This window comes from Otolemur garnettii, unplaced genomic scaffold (assembly GCF_000181295.1).
Source record: "Otolemur garnettii isolate 467f Iridium unplaced genomic scaffold, OtoGar3 scaffold00039, whole genome shotgun sequence".
Lineage (NCBI taxonomy): Eukaryota > Metazoa > Chordata > Mammalia > Primates > Galagidae > Otolemur > Otolemur garnettii.
The window spans coordinates 570,077-592,574 of record NW_003852434.1 but is presented as its reverse complement, the minus strand read 5'-3'; the positions used below and the strand labels follow the sequence as shown (position 1 = coordinate 592,574).

General features: G+C 35.6%; 1 protein-coding gene across 1 annotated transcript in view; it reads left to right on the top strand.

Moving 5' to 3' along the window:
- Positions 1 to 22,498, top strand: part of CCSER1 (coiled-coil serine rich protein 1) — a 639,717-nt gene that overhangs the window by 145,632 nt on the left and 471,587 nt on the right. Inside the window, exon 2 of the mRNA XM_023513363.1 lies at positions 17,719 to 19,083. Within this exon, the coding sequence (XP_023369131.1) occupies positions 17,760 to 19,083 (1,324 nt within the window). The 5' untranslated portion in view covers positions 17,719 to 17,759. The remainder of the gene's footprint in view (positions 1 to 17,718; positions 19,084 to 22,498) is intronic.

Here is a 22,498-nt window from a genome sequence, read left to right as displayed (position 1 = left end):
TAATTATTGTTTTCCAACTTTCAAGAATCAGTAGTCTTAATTGAACAGCCAATTTAATTTTATCAATTAAAACTAATTGTTGTAATAAAATTTTCAAATGCATTTGAAAAACATTTTTAGGGGATTTTTGTGATATTTTTAATAATTAAGTGCCTAGTAAAAGTTGCAATAAAAAGTGGACTTTGTTACCAAAAGGGAAGATCTCCTACACCCTCTGCTGATTTGTAAATGTAATTGCAGATTACTTATTATAAATTGGGTCATTACTTTTAGGGAAGAAAATAAAAATTTAAGGCCTATCCAATTATTTGAATGTATAGTAGACAAATGAACTATTACGTATGTCTAAAAAATAATGTATTATATAGACTATATACACATATTGTTGACTTAAAAATTAAATTAAACAAGATATACGCTGATGTGTCTGGTAAGTTTATCAGACTTGAAAAGATAAATGGCATCAATTTAATATTAATGAGAAAAGCCACAGTGTTCATGCTTCTAAATCATTGTATTAAAGTTATTAGCTAACATATAAAAAACTATGGTGGTTTGATGTTTGTAATATGGACATATTAAAACATTAAAATACTGTGAAAACAGTATTTGTGTCTGACCACTCACTGCCAACATTTTAGATGAGTTATCATGTGGGTCGGAAAAAAATTTACTTTTTTTGAGGACTAAGGCAACAACTTGTAGCAGAGGGACTAAATATAATTTCAGTTGCTAGAAATGTAAATCTCAATTTATAAACAGATACAATTTGGACTGTGTCATACAAAACATAAATTTTAGTGTCAAAGAGAATAGCTTAATGAAAAATACCAGACACGTTTATATGTATAGGTTTATATCCTTCCTCATCATGTAATTTTTTGGCAGGCTACATATTTTATTCTTTCTTAATTTGATTTTTTTAGTTTTACGTATGAAAGTAGTTCATACATTCATTCTAATGAAGTTAAAAATTTCATATTACATGTTACACTAAGTCTCCATTGACAACAACCCCCCAGACGAGTCCCTTCTTTGAAGATAACCGCTGCTAACATTATGAAGTACATCCTTCAGATTCTCTCCTGTTTTTTTACACACACGTGAGTCTTCAGAATATTTGGTATTATTTCATATACATATTATTTCATAATACATTTTTAATTGACATAAAATAGATACAATAAAGCATAACACTGAGCAATTACATTTTGTTAACCAAATGCCTTGGAAATTTTTTTCTGTGTTCATTTCTATCTTTACCTTATATACTTAGCTTTTTTGGATTATGCTGTGGAGTAGTTGTGCTATATTAGATTTTTAAAAATTCTCTTATTAGTGGACATTTATATATTTTTAAGGATGATCATTGAGTGTTTCTTTGTGGAGACCTGTGAGTATTATTCCAGGTTATATGCTGAGAAGTAGAATTATTTTTTAATTTTACATTTTAATAAATAATTGTCATATTAAAATGGCCTTCATAATTTTTTTCCTTAGTAAATATAAGCAAACTTATTTACAAAACTTGATACTATTAGCTTTTAAGATATCATAGGTGAAAATAGTATCTTGCCTTTTTTCTTCATTAATAATGGTGTTGATTATTTGTTCACGTGTTGAGTTATTTATGTTTTCCCTTCCATGAATTTTCTGTTAATATTCTTTGCTACATGTTATCCTTTGTGTATTCTGTTTCTTACTGGCTTATAGGAGTTTTTCTATATTCTCTAATTACTAATGCATTTCAATATCTTTTTATATAGTCATTGGTGAATTGAGTTTCTACTTCAAGATTTGCTTATTCATTTTCTTTGCTATTTTATTTTTCCTTTTGGATTCTTTTCTTTATTGATCTATAGGAATACTTTATATATTTTCAGTGTTAATTGTCTGCTTGCCCTTTATGTTTCAAATATTCTTTCCTACTTCTGAAAGAAGTTTGCATGCATCTGACTGGCATGTGACTATCAAAGACCAGTCCCCTGTACGAAGGTATCAGTCAGTGCTCCAGAGCTTCCCCGTGGAATCGGTCAGCAGCTAGTCCCTGATCTGTTTAGCTCCCCCACCTGCCCTCGTCACATTCATCCCATTATGCTTGGTTTCCTTACTCACTTTCTGTGCACAAACTTCCAATAAATTGCTTGAACAAGAATCCTTTACTCAGGCTCTGCTTCTAGGAAACCTGAACTAGTAGCACATTGTGAAGATTAAAAAAAAAAGAAAGAAAGAAAAAGAAAGCCCTCAGTGTTTTAAAACTAAGCCAAATTCTCCAATGATAAGATTATGAAAAGATATAATTATAAAATAATATAACTCTTCTTTACTAGTAAGCACATATACGTTCAGATGTGTGTTACCCTCTTTAAAGTTGTTTGTTATATTGACATGACCACTGCTAGACAATTGATCAAATTTAATTTTTGTGAATCATGGTTAGAGCCTGAGAAAGTCTTTGTATGTTCATGATATTATCAGTTCTTTGTTACCTGTCTGGATTATTTTATATATATATATATATATATATATATATATAAAATATTGTTGACAGTGCACAATTATTCAGTCATGTGTAGTAAGAAGGAGATCAACATGGTCAGATATTTTTGGTTCAAAGAAAGTCATGACTAAATGAAATTATTTTACGAGATGAGTTAAAAATGTTTGTAATACTGGCTACATCTCAGTTTATTCAGTGATACATAGGTGGAGGAACTAGGCTAAGCCCCATTAACGTGCAGAAGCTATAGGCTCTTATAACCTTCCTTTCTAAGATTGGTTCAGGAAATGGTAGTATTAGTACCAGTCAGATTTAGAACTTTAAGATTAAAAGATTATGGGAAGTTAGAAGCGGAAAGAAAACATCTGTGATGTGGAACAGCTTGAGTGTGGTCAATTGGTCATAGTAAACTCATTGAGCATTAATTGTGTGCTAAGTCATGTTCTAAGTGCCTTATTGCATTTAGTTATTTATTCTTCACAAAAAGTCTTCAAGTCAAGTGCTGTTCTTATACCTGTGAAGAAACTTAGGCTCAGTGAGATTAAGTACTTTATTTAAACAACACTAAAGTCACACAACTCTTGAAAATAATGCTAAATCCAAACCCAACTACTGGGTTTAATATTGAGGTCTGCCTTCTTATCAGTTATGTACTGACAGTGTCTAAAATCTTAGAACAACTATGGCTTTTTTTTTTTTTTTCAGCTTTTTTTTTGGGGGGGGGGCTGGGTTTGAACCCACTACCTCTGGCATATGGGGCCCACACCCTAGTCCTTGAACCACAGGTACTGCCCATCTATGGCATTTTTTAAATGTAAATGTACTCTCATTGTTTACTTAAACCTGGGTCACAAACTTTTTCACTTCACCACTAACTTCTTTCTAATTCTGACCAAAACTCACTCTTTCTCCATTTCTCTTCTCTATCTCTTAGAAGAGAAATGGAGAAAGTCACTAAAGAACTACTATCACATATGGCTGAATAGCGAGATTACATACATAAATGTATAAACATATATTTCTAAATATGTATCATGACCTGTCTTTCCATCAATTTAGACAAGGAGCTCATCTGCTTGTAGAGTAATTCTTGTAGAATAATTTGTTTTCCTTTCCTAATGTAACTGTTCTCATTATTATGATAATTTTGCACTTCTAACCTTTTTCTGTTCTGACCTGGGAGATTGATTTATCCAAATCTAATCACAGGCACTCTATCTCTGCTTATGTTCCACTATTAGGATCAAATCATTTTTAGGAGACACCCAAAGGCAGACATTTCTTTTTTTTTTTTTTTAATTAAATGATAGCTGTGTACGTTAATGCCATCATGGGTACAGTGTGGTGTTTTCATATACAATTTGAAATATTTTCATCAAACTGGTTAACATAGCCTTTATGTCATTTTCTTAGTTATTGTGTTAAGACATTTATATTCTACTTTTAGAAAGATTCACTTGTACCCTTGTAAGATAAACCATAGAAGTGATCCCTCCAGTCACCCTCCGTCCACCCATCCACCCCCTCTCCTTCTCTCCCCCCTCCCCAAGACAGACATTTCTTATACAGCTTTGAATTCTTATGTTTATTTCTTGAGAATAATTCAGTGTCCTGAGTTAAAAATTATACAAAAATTTAATAAATTGTTAACAAAATGTATCCAGTCTATTAATGATTTGTGGTTTTCCCTACCTTAGGCTGACAATCTCATTCTCTTCTCTGTGACCAATTGCCACCTTGGTCTTGATCAGTCATCCTTTAAATGTCTCTCAGATTGTTCTCACTGACCCTACTGGTAGAAGGGACCCCTGTTGGTATTGTGAGAATGATTTAGCTGTTATAAATGCCTCTGTTATTTAAGAAATAAATTTTTCATTTAAGAAAGAAAAATACAACATTTTGGAAATGCATTTAAAAATAAGTTATAACATAGTTAAAGGAAAAATAATGTTGAGGTGAAAATCAAAAGAGCCAAGACAGAAAGGTTTTCCAGTTAAGCCCTAAACACCTAAATAGGTGTGAGCCTCATTTAAATCTGGGGTTATGTGATATAACTACGTAAGACTGGAATATAAGCTATTACCCTACTTAATTCTGATAAAAATTGATCAGTGTCTTCTGATGTGTTTACTTTCTTAATGTTGAAAATTACCATCTAGAGAATATTTGGTTTTTATGAATTTCCTTTCTCACATTTCACATTATGTAGGGCATTTTATTTTTAGTGTGGTCATTTAGGCTGTACTAGGTTATTTAATGAAATCTTTTCTTAGAAAGATTAGGGCTGGGACCAGATTTAACTTATGAAACATTTCCCTCAAACAGTTCAAATATTGATTACTCATTTTTAAATTCCAGTAAAGATATAAACATAGGGAGGTTCATAGCAAGGGTTCATAATGCTGGCCTTACTTATATACCTCTGTTTGGTATTATTTTAGATGATAACTTAACAGGGTTCTTGAGGCACACATGTAGGTATTGATAAGAAGACCATGTTCATAACCATTCGTGTGCTGTACCACCTGCTATTACTGGGTTATGATATTTTGTGAGAAAATGAGGATTCTGGACATCTATTCTGTACCAGGCAGTATGTTAATGTCTTTCTCATGTAATACCTACTCATCCTCAAAAAATCCAACAACCTATACAATAATTGTTAATTATTAACAATGTTCTAGTTCATGCTAATATTAAGTAGTAATGTTTGCATTTTTTAATCAAAGCATAGCTGTGTACATTAATGCATTTATGGGTTACAATGTGCTGGTCCCATATACAATTTGAAATACTTTCATCAAACTTGTTAACATAGCCTTCACCACACTTTCTTAATTATTGTGTTTAGGCATTTATACTCTACACTTAGTAGATTTTACATGTACCCTTGTAAAATGCACCATAGGTGTGGTCCCCCCAATTACTTTCCCTCCACACATCATCCCCACTCTCCATCCCAACCCCTCCTCTTTCCTCTTCATCTTGGCCTGTGGTTGGGTTATAGCTTTCATATGGAAGTGTGGAGTACTCAGTACTGAGTAGTTTCTCTGAGTAGTGGTTTCTACTATGAAACCAATACATAGTAGAGCTGAGTACATTGGATACTTTTTCTTCTGTTCTTGAGATACTTTACTGAGAAGAATATGTTCCAACTCCATCCATGTAAACATAAAAGAGGTAAAGTCTCCATCTTTTTTAAGGCTGCATCATATTCCGTGGTGTACATAGACCACAATTTATTAATCCATTTGTGGGTGGATGGACACTTGGGCTTCTTCCATGACTTAGTAATTATAAATTGGGCTGCAATAAACATTCTGGTGCAAATATCTTTGTAATAAAGTGATTTTTGGTGCTCTGGATAAATACCTAGTAGAGGAACTTTAGGATCAAACAGCAGGTCTATTTTTAGATCCCTAAGTGATCTCCAAACATCTTTCTAAAAGGAACATATTAGCTTGCAATCACACCAGTAGTGCAGAAGTGTTCCTTTTTCTCCATATTCATGCCAACATGTATAGTTTTGGGATTTTGTGATATGGGAAACTACTACTGAAGTTACATGATGTCTCATAGTAGTTTTGATTTGCATTTCTCTGATGATTAAGGACGATGAACATTTTTTATGTGTGTGTAGGCCATGTGCCTCTTCAGAGAAGTTTCTATTCAAATCTCTTGCCCACACTGAGATGGGAATCACTTGTTCTTTTCTTGCTAATACATTTGAGTTCTCTGTGGATTCTGGTTATCAAACCTTTGTCAGAGACATACCCTGCAAATATCTTCTCCCATTCTGAAGGCTGTCTGCTTGCTTTACTTATTGTGTTCTTGGCTGTGCAGAAGGTTTTTACTTTGATCAGGTCTCAGTAATGTATTTGTGGTGTTGCTTCAATTGCCTGGAGGTGGGGGGATCCTTCCTCATAAAATAGTCTCCCTTGCTGATTTCTTCAAGTTTTCTCTGCACTCTCTTCTAGTATTTTTATAGTTTCATGTCTTAAGTTTAAATCTTTTATCCAGTGAGAATCAATTTTTGTTAATGGTGAAAGTTGTGGGTCCACTTTCAGTCTTAAGTCACCAGCCAGTTTATCCAGCACCATTTTTTAAATAGGGTGTCTTTCTCCCACTTAATATTTTTGATAGGCTTATCAAAGATCAAATGTTGATACGTAGCTGGGTTCATCTCTTGGTTATCTATTCTATTACATACATCTACCTCTCTGTTTTTGTACCAGTACCATGCTGTTTTGATCACGATAGAATTATAGTGTAGTCTGAAGTCTGGTAGCGTGATTCTTCCTGATGTGTTTCTGAGTAATGACTTGGCTAATTGAGGTTTTTTTCTGATTCCACATAAAATGAAGTATTATTTTTTCCAGGTCCTTGAAGTATGATAATTGTGCTTTAATAGGGATTGCATTAAAATTGTATATTGCTTTGGGTAGTATAGACATTTTAATAATGTTGCTTCTTATTAGCCATGAGCATGGTATGTTTTTCTATTTGTTAACATCTTCATCAGTTTCTTTTCTCAGAGTTTCATAATTCTCTTTATAGAGACCTTTCACATCCTTTGTTAGGTAAACACCCAAATATTTCATCTTCTTTGGCATTACTATAAAAGGAATATAGTCCTTGACTGTATTTCAGCTTGACTATTGTTGGTATATATAAATGCTACTGATTTCTGAGGGATGATTTTGTCACCTGAGATGCTGCTGTATTCCTTGATCATTTCTAAGAGTTTCATAGTTGAGTCCCTGGGATTTTCCAGGTATACAATCATATCATCTGTGAAGAGTGTAACTTTGATCTCCTCTGACCATATATGGATACCCTTGATCATCTTGCCTTGCCTGATTGCAATGGCTAGTACTTCCATTACAATGTTAAAAAGCAGTGGAGACAGTGAGCAACCTTGCCTGGTTCCTGATCTGAGTGGAAATGTTGTCAGTTATACTCCATTCAATATGATATTGGCTGTGGGTTGCTGTAGATGGCCTCTATCAGTTTGAGAAATGTCCCTTCTATACCAATTTTCTTAAGTGTTCTGATCATGTTCTGATCAAAAGCTTTTTCTGCATCAGTTGAGAGAGTCATATGGTCTTTGTTTTTTATTTTGTTTATGTGATGTATTATATTTATAGATTTACATATATTGAACCATTCTTGGGACCCTGGGATGAAACCCACCTGGTCATGATGTATAATTTATTTGATGTGTTGTTGGATTCCATTTGGTAGGATCTTATTGAATATTTTTGCATCAATATTCATTAGAGATATTGATATATAATTTTCTTTTTTTGTTGGGTCTTTTTCTGGTTTGTGTATCAGGGTGATATTTGCTTCGTAGAATGTATTGGGAAGTATTCCCTCTTTTTGTGTGTTTTGGAAAAGGTTAAGTAATATAGGTACTAGTTCCTCTTTAAAGGTTTGGTAGAATTCTGATGTGAAGCCATCTGGTTCTGGACTTTTTGGGGGAGAGATTTTGTATAGTTGATTTTATTTTGGAACTTGATATAGGCCTGTTCCAACATTTCCACTTCTTTCTGGCTAAGACTAGGAAGATGGCATGCTTCTAAGTATTGGTCTGTTTCCTTCAGATTTTCATATTTCTGAGACTAGAGATTTTTGTAATATTCATTAATGGTTATTTGAATTTCTGAGGAGTCTGTTATTATTTCATCTTTGTCATTTCTGATTGATGAAATTAGGGATTTTACTTTTTTGTTTCTGGTTAGGTTAGCCAAAGGTTTATCTGCTGTCTTGACCTTTTCAAAAAATCAACTTTTGGATTTGTTGATGTGTTGTATAATTCTTTTGTATTAAATTTCATTTAATTCTGCTCTAATTTTGGATATTTCTTTTCTTCTGCTGGGTTGGGGGTTGGAATGTTCTTCTTTTTCTAGTTGCTTGAGATGTCCCATTAAGTTGTTGACTTCCTCTCTTTCTGTTCTCTTGAGGAAGGCTTGCAATGCTATAAATGTCCCTCTTAGGACTACTTTGCAGAGTCTCACAGGTTCTGGTAATTAGTGTCCTCATTATTGTTTTGTTCCAAAACTTTGGTAATTTCCTTCTTAAACTCATCTATGACCCAGCTATCATTCAGCATAAGGTTATTTAGTTTCCATGTCTTTGTTTGAGTATGCAGATTCCTGTTGTTACTGAGTTCAACTTTTATTCCATGATAGTCTGAGAAGATAGAAGGAATAATTCCTGTTCTTTTAAATTTGCTGAGGTTAGACTTGTGACCTAAGATGTGATCAATTTCTCCATGGGCTGATGAGAAGAATGTGTATTCAGTTTTGTTAGGATGGAATGTTCTGTAGATGTCTGTTAAATCTAATTGTTGAGTGGTTAAGTTTAAGTCTAAAAGTTCTTTGCTTATTTTGTTACTGGAGGATCTATCCAACACTGTCAAAGGGGTGTTAAAATCTCTGACTGTTATGGTGCTAGAAGAAATCAAGTTGCTCATGTCTATTAGGGTCTCATAAATTGAGGAGCATTCTGGTTGGGCGCATAATGGTTAATAATTGAAATTTCTTCATGTTGAGTTTTTCCCTTAACAAATATGAAGTGACTATCCTTATCTTTCCTTACTTTTGTTGGTTTAAAGCCTAATATATCTGTGAATAAAACTGCAACACCTGCTTTTTTCTGAGTGCCATTTGCCTGAATTATAGATGACCATCCCTTCACCCTGAGTCTATATTTATCCTTAAAGGTAAGATGAGGTTCTTGTATCCAGCAGAAATCTGGCCTGAGTTTTTGTATCCAGCTAGCCAACCTGTGCCTCTTTAGGGGATAGTTTAAGCCATTCACATTAATTGAGAGTATTGATAAAGCTGGTAGCATTTTGGGTGTTGAGTTTTTCAAAAGTCTAGTGGACATTTTTAATCCTTTCACTACTGAAGTTGAAATTTGATCAGAAGTTTCTGAATGAGTTTACTTTGGTAGTAGAGCATTGTGCTGGTTATGGTGGAGGATGGGTCTGAGAATATCCTGGAGAACTGGTTTAGTTAAGGCAAATTTCTTCAATATGTGAATGTATGAGAGTATTTAATTTCTCCATCAGAAATGAAATCTAAGTTTAGGTGAATACATGATCCTGGGTTGAAAGTTGTTTTGTTTTAAAAGGTTAAAGATATATGACCATCCTCTTCTGGCTTGAAAAGTTTCAGTAGAGATATCTGCAGTGATTCTAATATTCTTCCCCTGTAAGTTACGGTTTTCTTATGTCTGGCTGCTTGCAGAATTTTCTCCTTCATATTAACTTTGGTGAAGTTAATTACAGTGTGTCTGGGAGAAGTTTTATCTGGGTTGAGTCGTGCTGGGCATCTGAAGATGTCTGCTATCTGAATTTCAGAATCTCTTTACATGTTTGGGAAGTTCTCCTCACTTATCTCTTGGAATAGAGCTCCCAAGACCTTTCAAAACAACCTTGTTGCCTTGAGGAATTCCTATAAGGCAAATGTTTATGGTTTTGGAACTATCCCACTGCTCTCTGAGAAAATGATCCATTTTTGCTCTCCACTTCTCTTCCTCTTTGAGCATTTGGGAGCATTCAAAAACTTTGTCTTCAATGTCAGAAATCCTTTCTTTTGCTTACTCCATTCTGTTACTGAGAGATTCTACTTGGAGGGCTGCAAATTCTGTTCTCAATGTGTCAAAATCTTAGGTGATTTTGTCTTTGAATTCATTGAATTCTTGAGGCAACTTGTGAATTATTCATAGAATTTCTAATTCCAACTTTACTTCCATTTTGTTAATCTTGTTTACTATCCAAATTCTAAACTCAGTTTCTGACATGTCAGCCATTTGTTTATGAATGGGATCTTCTGGTGTGTCTGCCTTGTTGTTCCTTGGGGGAGTTGATCTACTCTGATGGTTCATGTTACCAGAGTTTTTCTGCTGATTCCACTACGTGATTACTTTTCGTTGTTTGGCTAGATGAAGAGGTAAGGTGATATTGGATTTGGGGCTCCTAGAGTAGTGATTAAATAGCCCTTTGCCAAAGAACTGGGACTGGTGACTGCAGATTTTCCCCTATAGCTTTGCAAAGGACTGGTATAGTACTATATATAGCCTGTGACTCTGGGTACCTGCTTGGTGTGGTAGAACTAGGTGCTCTGTCTTGTATTCAGCTGATCTCTGTCCAATCCTAGTGAATCAGTGACTCTGGGTTGACGTTCCAGCTGTGGAGAAATACAAGCAACTAAGACACCCTTCTCCCCACAGGCAACAACTGGGAGAGGGAAATCAAACCTTCCTATTACAACACAACCAGGGTACCACATTGTAGGGTCCTTGGGTGATTGTCCCAGTCAGCACCAACTATCATGTGGGAGAGTGCAATAGGTCTCCAGCAACTAGATGGCAGGAGTCTATTGGCAGTTCAAGTGTGGCTTGCTTGGGTTCTCTGTGGAGTCAGAAAGGCCCACTCGGCAAATGGGCCTTGACTCACTGACCTTCCAGAGTAGTCCAGGGAGGTTAACATCTTCTTCCCTACCTTGCACCTCTGTCATACCAGTCACTGGTAACCCTGTGAGGTTGTGGCCTAGTTCCCTCCACAAAGCAAATGCACCAAAGAGATCAATGTCTCCTTAGCCAGGCTGCCATACTCTGCCACTAGCCGAGAGGGGAAGCTGAAGCCTGACTACCTTAGGTACTCAGTGGAAGCTGGGAGTGTCACTTAGTTCCACACCCACCCCAGGCTGATAATTCTGCTACTTACATTCTCATGGAATTTGCATTTCTATCCTAGATGTCTTCTGCTGGGGGCCAGGCATGTTTTGAGTTCACAGAAGCTGTGACTCAGCCTTGCCCTGTTCAGCCACGGCTGCATAAGTTCTTGTGTAGCTAACATCTCTGTCTCTGCTGCACTCTTTGTTGGGGTGGGCATCATTAGAGCTCACAAAGGGCCCTCAGTTCTTGCCCTGCCCTGGGCTGATGCCACTGCCATGCACCCTTTTGTCCCAGCTATGTTTCACTGGGGTCAGGGTCCGTCTTGGGCTCACAAAAGCACAGATTCTGACTCAGTGTTACCCTGGGAATATGCAGCCTCTGTGTTCATGTATTCTAGTCCCCTCCAAACCCCATCTGGGCAGATATCACTGCAGGTATACCCGTTGCTTACTGGGCCTGCATTTTTGTCCCATATCTGCTCCACCCATGGCTGACCCCGGAGTAGAGGCCCAGCTGTCTCTGTTTGCTAAGAGAGACGGGAAATGTTTCTCCAAAATACCACCAGGGATGTGAGCTCTATTGTTCCCCTCAGTGGGAGCTGCCACACTCTGCTATAGTGCACTGTTTCTCCCTCTCCCATTTGGCTCCCTCACTCCACAGTCCCCACTTTACACCTATGTTGCTGATTCAGCACAGATTTGTAGCAGCCCATGCCTTGCCCTTACCTCTTAGGAAATTGCCCAAGAGTATGGACACTTCTGGGGGACAGGCTTCCAGATCTTGTGGTGGGAGTGGAGGGGAGTTCTGGGAGTTCAGAATTGTAGGTAGAGTATATGTTCAGTTTTATGCCTGGTGGGAAAATGCCAAGGCCCACAAATAGGTTCTGTCTGGGGAAGGAGTTCCAGTTTTTAGCAAGTCTCTCCTATGGGATAAAATAGGAGGAGATCTGAACTCTGCTTGCTTGTATGTAGAAAGTACACTGTGAGCTGTTCTCATGGGGGAGAGGACTCCCATCCCCTTGGCAATGAGTTTTATACCCATTGTTTGTTTCCTTGGGGTCACAGCTCGCCTCAGCAGGGATGATGTGCACTCTTCAATCTTCTCTCTTGGCTCAGCTCCAAGCCATCAGCTTACTTGATAACCTTCTGTTTATTATCTCTCCTTCTGGATGGAGCCTCTGTGGAAAGCTGGCTCCAGTTGGCCGTCTTGCCTCCATCCCGTCAATGTCTGCATTTGAAACCATGCTGTGTATAAGAGTATATTTAGTTCATTTAGCTTTGTTTTTGCCATAAAATACTGTGAGTTTTGGAGACAGGTAAAGAATACTTAGGATTATCTCAGATTACTTTCAGGTGACTGCATCAGCTCTGACTCATACTGAAGAAACATGAGAGGTATCCAAATTATAGGAAATGTTTGATAAAATGGTGGGAAATTAAAGCAAGTGAAGGTGGATTTGTTTTCTTTTACCTATACAAATTATACCTATTTGTATATATGGTAATCAGTTTCTGAGATGATTTAGCACTGAAACCATATAAAGTTATTTTGTTTTATGCTTTTGGTTAATTTATGAATTTAGAATCATGAAAGAAAGAGTATTTTTTTCAATGTCTTATTTATTTAATGCATTTTCTTCCTTTATATTATTTTTTAAGAGACAGGTCTTGGTGTGTTTCCTAGGCTAGAGTGCAGAAACTTCTGGGCTCAAGCAATTCCCTCAGCTCATTTTCCAGAGTAGCTAGGACAACAGGCCTAAGCAGCCATACCCAGATGATTGTTTTATTTTTATTTTGCAAAGGCAGGGGTCTTGCCATGTTGTCCAGGCTGGTCTCAAATTCCTGGCCTCAAGCAATCATCTCAACTTTGCCTCCCAAAGTACTAGAATTGTAGGCTTGAGCCACTGTGCCTGGCCTATTGTTAAACAGCCAACATATTACTGATCCATGTGACTGATTCTTTAACTAAAGAATCCATATCTTCCTCAACCATATCAAATAAGGAATTCAACTCTAATTTGATTTAGGATAGATCTACTGTATGATATTTCATTCTGCTACTAATTGTAATGATTGCATTTTCTAAGATTATAGAGATGACTGAATAAAGTACTATATGTTCTAGGAGCTTTTTTGTTAAACCTTGGTCAAGAACAAAGGTGCTATTTCTTTGTGTTACCATTGTAAACTTCTGAGAGATCCAAATGACTTTGAAACTACTTCCAAGAGAGTCAGTATGCATCTTTGTAGTAGTCCTATATATTATCCTAAGTTAGACTTATTTTTTGTCTGTTTACACAGCATTAAAATTATAATTAATGTTTTTTATATAACAATTTTCTTTTGAAAAGAAAATGTTTATGGTAGTAAAAGCCACTGGAAAATGGACAGGAAGGACTCAACCTATATATTTTAAGAACTAAGATAATTAAAATAACTACAACTTCTAAACCAAGAAAAATTAGATGAAATTGAGATAACATGTTTATTATATTGAATTTGGAAATTTCTAAAAGTATATGAAAATATATACAAATTTTGCTATGGTATTAAAGCTAATTGTCATAATAATGTAATATAAGAAATGAAATCAACAGTCATAATGTTACATTTGTCTTTCATGAATAAATGCAGTTGAAGTGATGTCATGTTGTTTCATTCAAATTGTTCAGCATTATTTTCTCATAATGTTTTCAAGTGTTTATTAGCAAATTTCAGATTAGTGATCTTTTTACAGTTTTGAAAGATTTTAAATTAATTTATAAAAATCCCTAGAAGTTGTAATTCAGCATAGTTAACCTCAGGATTATAATGTTTATTCATTGCAGTGAGACAGAAAATACCTTTATTAATTTCTATTTAAAATACTGATATGCTCAAGTTAAAATATGATTTCCTGAAATCCATTTAATTATAGTTATTAACTGTATGTAACAGGCACTGGGGTATCAAAGCTAAGAAAAGATGGTCTTTGCCATTGAGAAGCTTAAGATGAAATTGTAAACGTGGATAAATAAACGGTGTTTGTGGCTTAAGTTAATACTAGAGGTCACTTAAAAGAAGAAGACCAGCTCCAAAATGAGAGGGGATGGGCAGGGGATGTTAGGGATGGCATTCTGGAAGGGGCAACATTATTACAGTGGAGTGGAGTGTTGCCATGTAGATACACAGGTAGTGCACCCTAAGCAGGTGGACCCACATCTACCAAGACCCCAAAGGTGAAAGTGAACAGATAATGGCAGTCATCAGTGGCTGAGTGAAATGTCATGAGAGGAATCATGAATCTGGAGGTGCAGAGAACATTTAGACACTGAAGAATATTTCTAAAAAGTACGGGTAATCCTGACCTAGAGATAGTTTATATTGTCCTCATTTAGTTAGAAAGCTCTCAGGAGGAAGTAAAAGATGTAAAAAAGAACATGAAATCTAAAGAATTTTAATCTCTGATAGATTTTCTATCTCCTCCAGATCATCCCGTTCAATGTGCAGATTTCTCTTAGTTTCTATGATATTTTTACTGAAAGAAATCAGGCAGACATATCAGAAACTTTGTGGAAATCTGGTTATTTCCATTAAGAATTTAGAAGCAAGGATTACTACTGTATTTTTTCTGAAATTTTTAAAATAAGTTTTGGAATATTTGCAAAAGAGAGTTGGAACTTAGTCACTCATTTTTAATGCTGATGCAAATGCAGCAAAATTGAAAAAAGCCAATAAATATTCCACTATAATGATTGTCACCATCTTGACATTAATGTGTTGACATTCATAGGTTAACAACAAGCTGCAAAGCTGATGGTTGATAATGTTCTAATCAGAACCAAATTCTTCAGTAGGCCCTGGATGGAAATAAATGTTGTGTATAAATGAAAAAAAAAATCACAGCTGAGAAATGACATTAATTAAAACATTTTAAAAAGCAAAATCATGAAAAAATGTATTATTCATTATATCCACTTTGGAAATTCTAAGTTGTAAGGAATGTGAGACATCTTTGTGAAAAATTTCAAAAGCTAAAATTTCTCTGTTTACATTTTAAGTTTTCTATGAAGCCCTGCAAAAATGCTGAAATATTTTAGGAGTGGTTCTCATAAAGTTTGTTTTAAATTCAAATTCATGTAGAGAAAAGGACACCCTTGCACACTATTTATAGGAAGGTAAATTACTATAGCTATTATAGAAAACAGTAGAGGGGTGGGCAGTGCCTGTGGCTCAAAAGGGTAGGGTGCCGGTCCCATATGCTGGAGGTGGTGGGTTCAAACCCAGCCCCGGCCAAAAACTGCAAAAAAAAAAAAAAAAAAAAAAAAAGTAGAGAAGGTCCTCAGAAAACTAAAAATAGAATTACTATGTAATCCAGCAGTTCTACTTTTGTGAGTATAGCCAAGGGAATTGAAATCACTCCTACGACTACTGTAGTGTTAGTTACAATGGCCAACATATGGGGCAAACCTGTGTCCATCAATTGGTGAATGGATAAAGAAAATGTGGCATATATGTGCAATGTATTACTATTCAGTTTTGCGGAACAATGAAATTATGTTGTTTGTGAGAATATGGATTAAACTAGAGAACGTAGGCTCAGCAAAATAAGCTGGCCCAGAAAGACAAAACTGCATGATCTCACTTACATGTGTAACCGTAGAACTCAAGTAGAGAGCAGAATGGTGCCTACCAGAGTCTAGGGGCCAGAGGAAGAGGAAGATGTTCAAAGGGTGCAAAGTTTCAGTGAGGCAGGAAGAGTGAGTTTCAGTGATTAACTGTACAGCATGTGACTGTAATCAGTAATATATATTTCAAAATTGGTAAAAGTAAATTTTAAATGTTCTCACCACAAAAAAAAGAATCATATATATATGAAGTGACAGGTATGTTAATCAGCTTGATTTAATCGTTTCACAGTATATACACATATATTAAAATATCACATTGTACCCCACAAATAGCACAATCATTTATCTATTAAAAATAAAACCAGTTCACAGATTAACTCAGATTTGGTGATTGCAATTAAAAATTATCCAGTAAAAATCTTATAATGCAAATCTGTTAGATTTTATAATTTTGGGGGGGCACAATATCAAATAGTTAAAGATGTGTATCTGAAAGAAAATAATTTCCATTTTTATTCAGGGAAATGAAAGCATTTTACTTGATCAATTCTAATATCTATAAGGGCAATAAAATGGAAGATATGTAGTTTTGTGTAGTATTTATTACTGTTTAGTCAGGTAGTTTGGGTTGGAAAAATATAACATGAACAGTGTCTTACTCAATTTGACGAAGAAGGAATAGACATTACACTTGAATGTTACATTACTCTTAAATTAAAATAAAAAGCAAAAGGAATGGGAACAAAATTAGGTACAATCGAAAAATCTGTAAAAAATAGCAGTCACCAAGATTAGCTGTACAACTAGGAGTCCCTGAAGTGGAAACTGATTTAGACTTTGAGCTGCGGCAATTCTTGGCTGTTCACCATAGCAAGAGCAGTATGTTCCAGGCTGATTATGAGCTGAACCGGTAGTTAGATAATGCTTAGTTTCTTATTTCTGGTTTACCACTTGTTATCTGAGTGACATTAGGCAAGTTTCCTTTCTCCTGTATATCCATGGTGATATTACCTTCTTCTGGGGTTATATGCAATACAAGATAATCTCTGGAGAAGTACTTGGTACATCAACTGTAGACGAACTTAGCTACCACCTTCTGTAACCCCCTTCTTCCTCTTTCTTCTTTACCATTGCTACCCTGAGAGTGGTTCATAAATTTTCTGTGTTTCTGATGCTCTCAGTATTTATTTCCACTTTTCTCCAGATTACCAATTGATTTTTCTTTTTTATTCAGGTCTTTTCCTCAGTGCATAGCTGTGGTTCCTTTATAAGTTGAGCTTGTTTATAATCCTATTCTGTATCATTAATGGTTTTGTTTCTTCTGCTAATAGTTATCTCTGAGTTTCTAAAATCAAACTCCAAGAAGAATCTGTCCCAATGGGTTTATCTTTGAGGGGAGATACTAAGTGTTATAGGGTTTGTGTTAGCACATACCATTGTCTGGTCTCTGATACTGTTAAGCTTGGGTCATGTGGTATAAAATGTTGCATCTGGTCTTCTTCCACAGGGATAGTGGGGAGCATTTATGTAGAGGGCAGTGATCATGGAAGTCATATCCCTACTGCATCTAAATAAATAAATATAAAAATATTAAACAACTTACTAAAAAATAACCTACCAAAATCACAGAACCAATTGTGTGTGGTAAGGCTGGGTCTTAAGTAATGAACCCAACACTCTTGAGTAGACTTTACATAATTTTGTTAATCTAGATATTTTGGTATCACTGTACAATTGCTATACAAATTATTGGATCATTTTGTCACTTCAAATTAAAAACAATTCTTATTAGAATTTTATTATATCGTTTTAGTAGAAACCAAATTCTATGCTACTTCTTGAAAAACAACATTTTGTTTTAAAACGTTTTATTTAAAATTGGATTCTGTTGACTCATTCTTTTTGTTTTAACTCTTCTCAGGCTGCTAAGTTGGCTATCACAGTGCAAGCTTGGGAGTCCCAATGGGGGACTCAGGATCAAGAAGATCTACCTTGGTTTCCCGGTTGCCAATATTCAGAAGAAGTATTAGTAGAAGACATGATTCCCTTCCTTCCTCACCTTCTTCCAGCAACACAGTTGGTGTCCATAGCTCCTCTCCTTCCAGCACTAACTCAAGCTCAGGTAGCACAGGTAAACGCAGAAGCATATTCCGTACCCCTTCCATTAGTTTCCACCATAAGAAGGGGAGTGAACCTAAGCAAGAACCTACCAATCAGAACCTTAGTATTTCAAATGGTGCTCAACCTGGTCACAGCAATATGCAGAAACTGAGTTTGGAAGAACATATTAAAACTAGGGGAAGACATTCTGTTGGTTTTAGTAGTTCACGAAATAAGAATATAACAAGATCATTGACAGAGGATTTTGAAAGGGAAAAGGAGCACTCAACTAATAAGAATGTCTTTATAAATTGTCTGAGCTCTGGCAAGAGTGAGGGGGATGATTCTGGATTCACAGAAGAACAAACACGCCGTTCTGTCAAGGAGTCAACGAGGAAGCTACTCCCTAAATCTTTCTCGTCTCACTATAAATTCTCAAAACCGGTTCTACAGAGCCAATCCATTTCGTTGGTACAACAGTCTGAATTCTCGCTGGAAATTACACAGTACCAAGAGAGAGAACCTGTATTGGTAAGAGCTTCCACACCTTGTTCTGTGGAGGTAACAGAACGGGCTGGCAGCTCTTTACAATCTCCTTTGCTTTCTACTGATCTTACCACTGCTCAGACACCTTCAGAATTTTTAGCCTTGACTGAAGATTCTGTGTCTGAAACGGATGCGTTTCCCAAAAGTGGAAGCCTAGCATCCCACTGTGACAACTTTGGCCACAATGATTCTACCTCTCAGATTTCTCCCAATCCTGCTGCTGCTACAAAGACAACAATAGAACGTGTAGGAACTGTTCCCTGTGCAATTACGCCTCCTGGGAAATACAGGCTAGAAGGTCGATGTAGCACTGAATCTAATTCCTCGCCAGAAGCCTCTGCTGCTAATCAGAAGGAAGTATTACTGCAAAGCACTGAACTACCTGTTATGAATCTGAGCAACTCAGAGACTAACCTACCAGCAGACACTGAAAGGCAAGAAAGTCCAGGGTTACAAAATGGTGAAACAATACTGGGGACAAGCTCCCCGAGGAAACTGGGGTTTTATGAGCAGCATAAAACAATAGCTGAACGTGTTAAAGGGATCCATCCTATTTCAGATTCAAAGATAATCCCCTATTCCGGTGATCATCATATTTTTAACAAAACTTCGTATGGATATGAGTCAAATCCTGCCAAAGGTATGCTGATTTTCTTTGTATATAAAAGGGTATGAATTTTCATTATGATCTGTTCAGTTTTTTTATTCCATCTCATGAATGGAAACCACATTTTCCTTATTTTTCACTCTTTACATTCTGTCCTGTTTGTTTTAAATATTTCTACTGCTTGGTTTCTACTGCTGACCTCAGTAACATTATGCTGACAAGGTATTTTAGCCATATTATTTAGTTTTCTTAGTTATATTACCCAGATTCTGAGCTTCAGAAGAAAAAGGAAGGAAACAAATTCTGTTTACAATGTGGTTTTATTTAAAATAAGGGCTATACTTTTTACAGTTCTTTATAGAGGTATTGGTATTTTTTATTTCATGCAATTGGTGTATTCCAGCCAAAATCATTATGAAAATTTGTATAATTAAATTCCCTTTTCTGTGTTAACAAAGCTTTCATTATTACTGAGAATCCATGTTTCAGCATAAATTCTATTTCTAGATGCAAGAGAATTACAAGCTTTAAAAATGCTGTTCTCGAAAGCTGGAAATCTGGGTTCCATCCTTACCTCTGACATTAACCAGCTGTTCAACATTGGACACCTTCTCTTTCTTTTAGAAGAAAGCAGAGTATGTGTGAATTACTCTAATATGGCTCCAGAATAAAACTTCATTTAAAGTACAACTTGGCTTAAGAAAATTGTTGACCTTGTAACAAATACTGGAAATTATTTTATTAGACATTATTTTTTATTCCTTTTTACTCTGCTGTCATTTCTTCTGCTTCTGCTACTACTAATTTTTCCAAATTTGAAAATGATTATAATGTCCTAGATGCTATTCTATTTGCTTGCATACATTAACGTAAAAATGATTGAAATTGGAGAATAGATCCATTTATTGTCCATAGTCAGAGGGTTAATAGGTGATATGTTGGGATGTAAACCCTGTGAGGAGTAGGCCTTTATTCTTCCCATTCTACACATGTGGAAACTGAGGCTAAGGGGTCACACCACCGGTAAGTAGCACATTCAGATCGACAGCCTTCTGAAAAGGGTAGCTCAGGCTTTTCATAACATGCTTTAGTACATATCATGGCCTAAAATATCAAATAAAATTTATATGAAGTTCAAAATTTAAATGAAGTCAATTTATATAAAATGTTAATATGTAAAGAGGCATAGGATTATATAGTCCCTCAATAATCATATCAGTATTAAAGTTTTAAATACATGATTTAGTTCTCCATCTTTCCTAATATTTTTCATATTTGATATAACATAGCTTTTATGCTCCTGAATACTGTTCTTCATTTTTAAAATGTTGTGGTCTGTTCTTACTCTTGGGTCTAGTTCTATCTACTTCTTTACCTATGCACATATAGGTATCATTACCTATGAAAATTAATGATAATGATGACTACGTCGATGATGGTTAGCCTTTCTGTATACTTAATATATGCCCCAAAATGTGCTAAGAAATTTATGTGAGCTGTTTTATATGATCTTACAAAAATTTTGCATGAAGGTTATTAATAACTAACTAAATAACTAAATAATAAATTATAACTAGATAAAATTTAAGATTACATTAAATAACTTTACAATCACATCATTAACAAGTGATGGATTTCAACTGGAAACCAGGCAGTTTTTTAAAATGTCCAAAAATTGCAATTTTAGAAATGTCAAAAATGCAATTATACTTATATATCCAATTCTTATTTACCAATGAGGACTTTCCTCCTAAGTAAATATTGTGTACCCTTATTTCTCTGGAAACTGGTTAATGACCAATAATTATCTTGTTGACTATTAATCTGTTGACTAAGATCCCAATTGTAAGACATTAACACATTATTTTTACAGATTTGACTATGTGTTGCCAATAATAAGCTGGTATTATCAACAAGGAAAAGATGACAGTATGTTATCCTTTTTATTTTTTGAGAATATTCTTGTGCTATTCATAAGGATTTTATACTTTAGAAATTCACAATTTTTTTTTTTTTTTGAGACAGAGTTCCACTTTGTCACCCTGCATAGAGTGCTGTGGTGTTATAGCTCACAGCAACCCCAAACTCTTGGGCTTAAATGATTCTCTTGCCTCAGCCTCCCAAGTAGTTGGGACTATAGGCACAATGCCCCACTATTTTTTGTTCCAGTTGTCATTGTTGTTTTAGCTGGCACGGGCTGGGTTCAAACCTGCCAACTTCAGTGTATGTGGCTGGTGCCGTAACCATTGTGCTATGGGCACCGAGCCAGAAATTCACAGTTTTAAAACCAGATAAGTAGCTGGTTTTAGTAGCAGCTTTCTTGCTTAGTACCAACGAAAATAATTTTATGGTTGGGTGTCATCAAACTGTATTAAAGGGTCGTGGCATTGGGAAGGTTGAGAATCACGGAGTTAAGTAGATGTATTTTAAAAGTAAGAAAGAGTTGCTATACCCACTAAATTTCATAATCCTAGATTTATTTTGTATCTGTTATGAAACATTTACTCTAGTATTTACTACACATCCAAGTATTTTAGGTGTACTAGCATATGACATTTACTAATATAATGTTGAGCTCTCTGGAAATTGAATTTTTATTCAATTGCTTTAAAAGTTATGTAAAAACAACTGCTACATGTTTGACTAATAGGTTCCAGGTAGTTTTTTAAGTAGTAGAGGAGCCGAAATAGGACAATTCACTCATTCACAAATTCATTCAACAAATGTTTATTACTTTAGCACTGTTTTTGACACTAGGAATATAGCAATGAACAAAACAGATCTAAATCCTTACCTTCATGCAGCTTATTTCTTCCTTCTCTCCCTTCCTTCCTTCTTCCTTCAGACTGAGTCTCATTCTGTCCCCCTGGGTAGAGTGCTGTGGCATCATCATAGCTCACAGTAACCTCAAACTCTTAGGTTCAAATGATCCTCTTGCCTCAGCCTCCTGCGTAGCTGGGACTACAGATACCTACCACAACTCCTGGCTAATTTTTCTATTTTTAATAGAGACAGGGTCTCACTCTTGCTGAGGCCGGTTTTGAATACCTGAGTTCAAGCAGCCCACCTGCCTCAGCCTCCCAGTTTACTAGGATTATAGGTGTGACCCACCACACCCACACCCGGCCCTTGAAGCTTGTTTTTGACAGGTGATACTCAGGCAATTAACATGCAATTAAATAAAATAAATACCAGATGATGACAACTGCGGAGGATAAATTCAAAACTGAATTAAGGATTAGGATGTAGGATCGCAGTTCGCAGTTTTTTTATTTTTATTTATTTATTTAAATTTTTTTTTGAGGCAGAGTCTTACTATGTCAACCTGGGTGAAGTACCATGGCATCACAGCTCATAGCAAACTCATGGGCTGGGATTCTCTTACCTCAGCCTCCCAAGTAGCTGGGACTACAGATTCCCACCACAATGCTCGGCTGTTTTTTTTTTT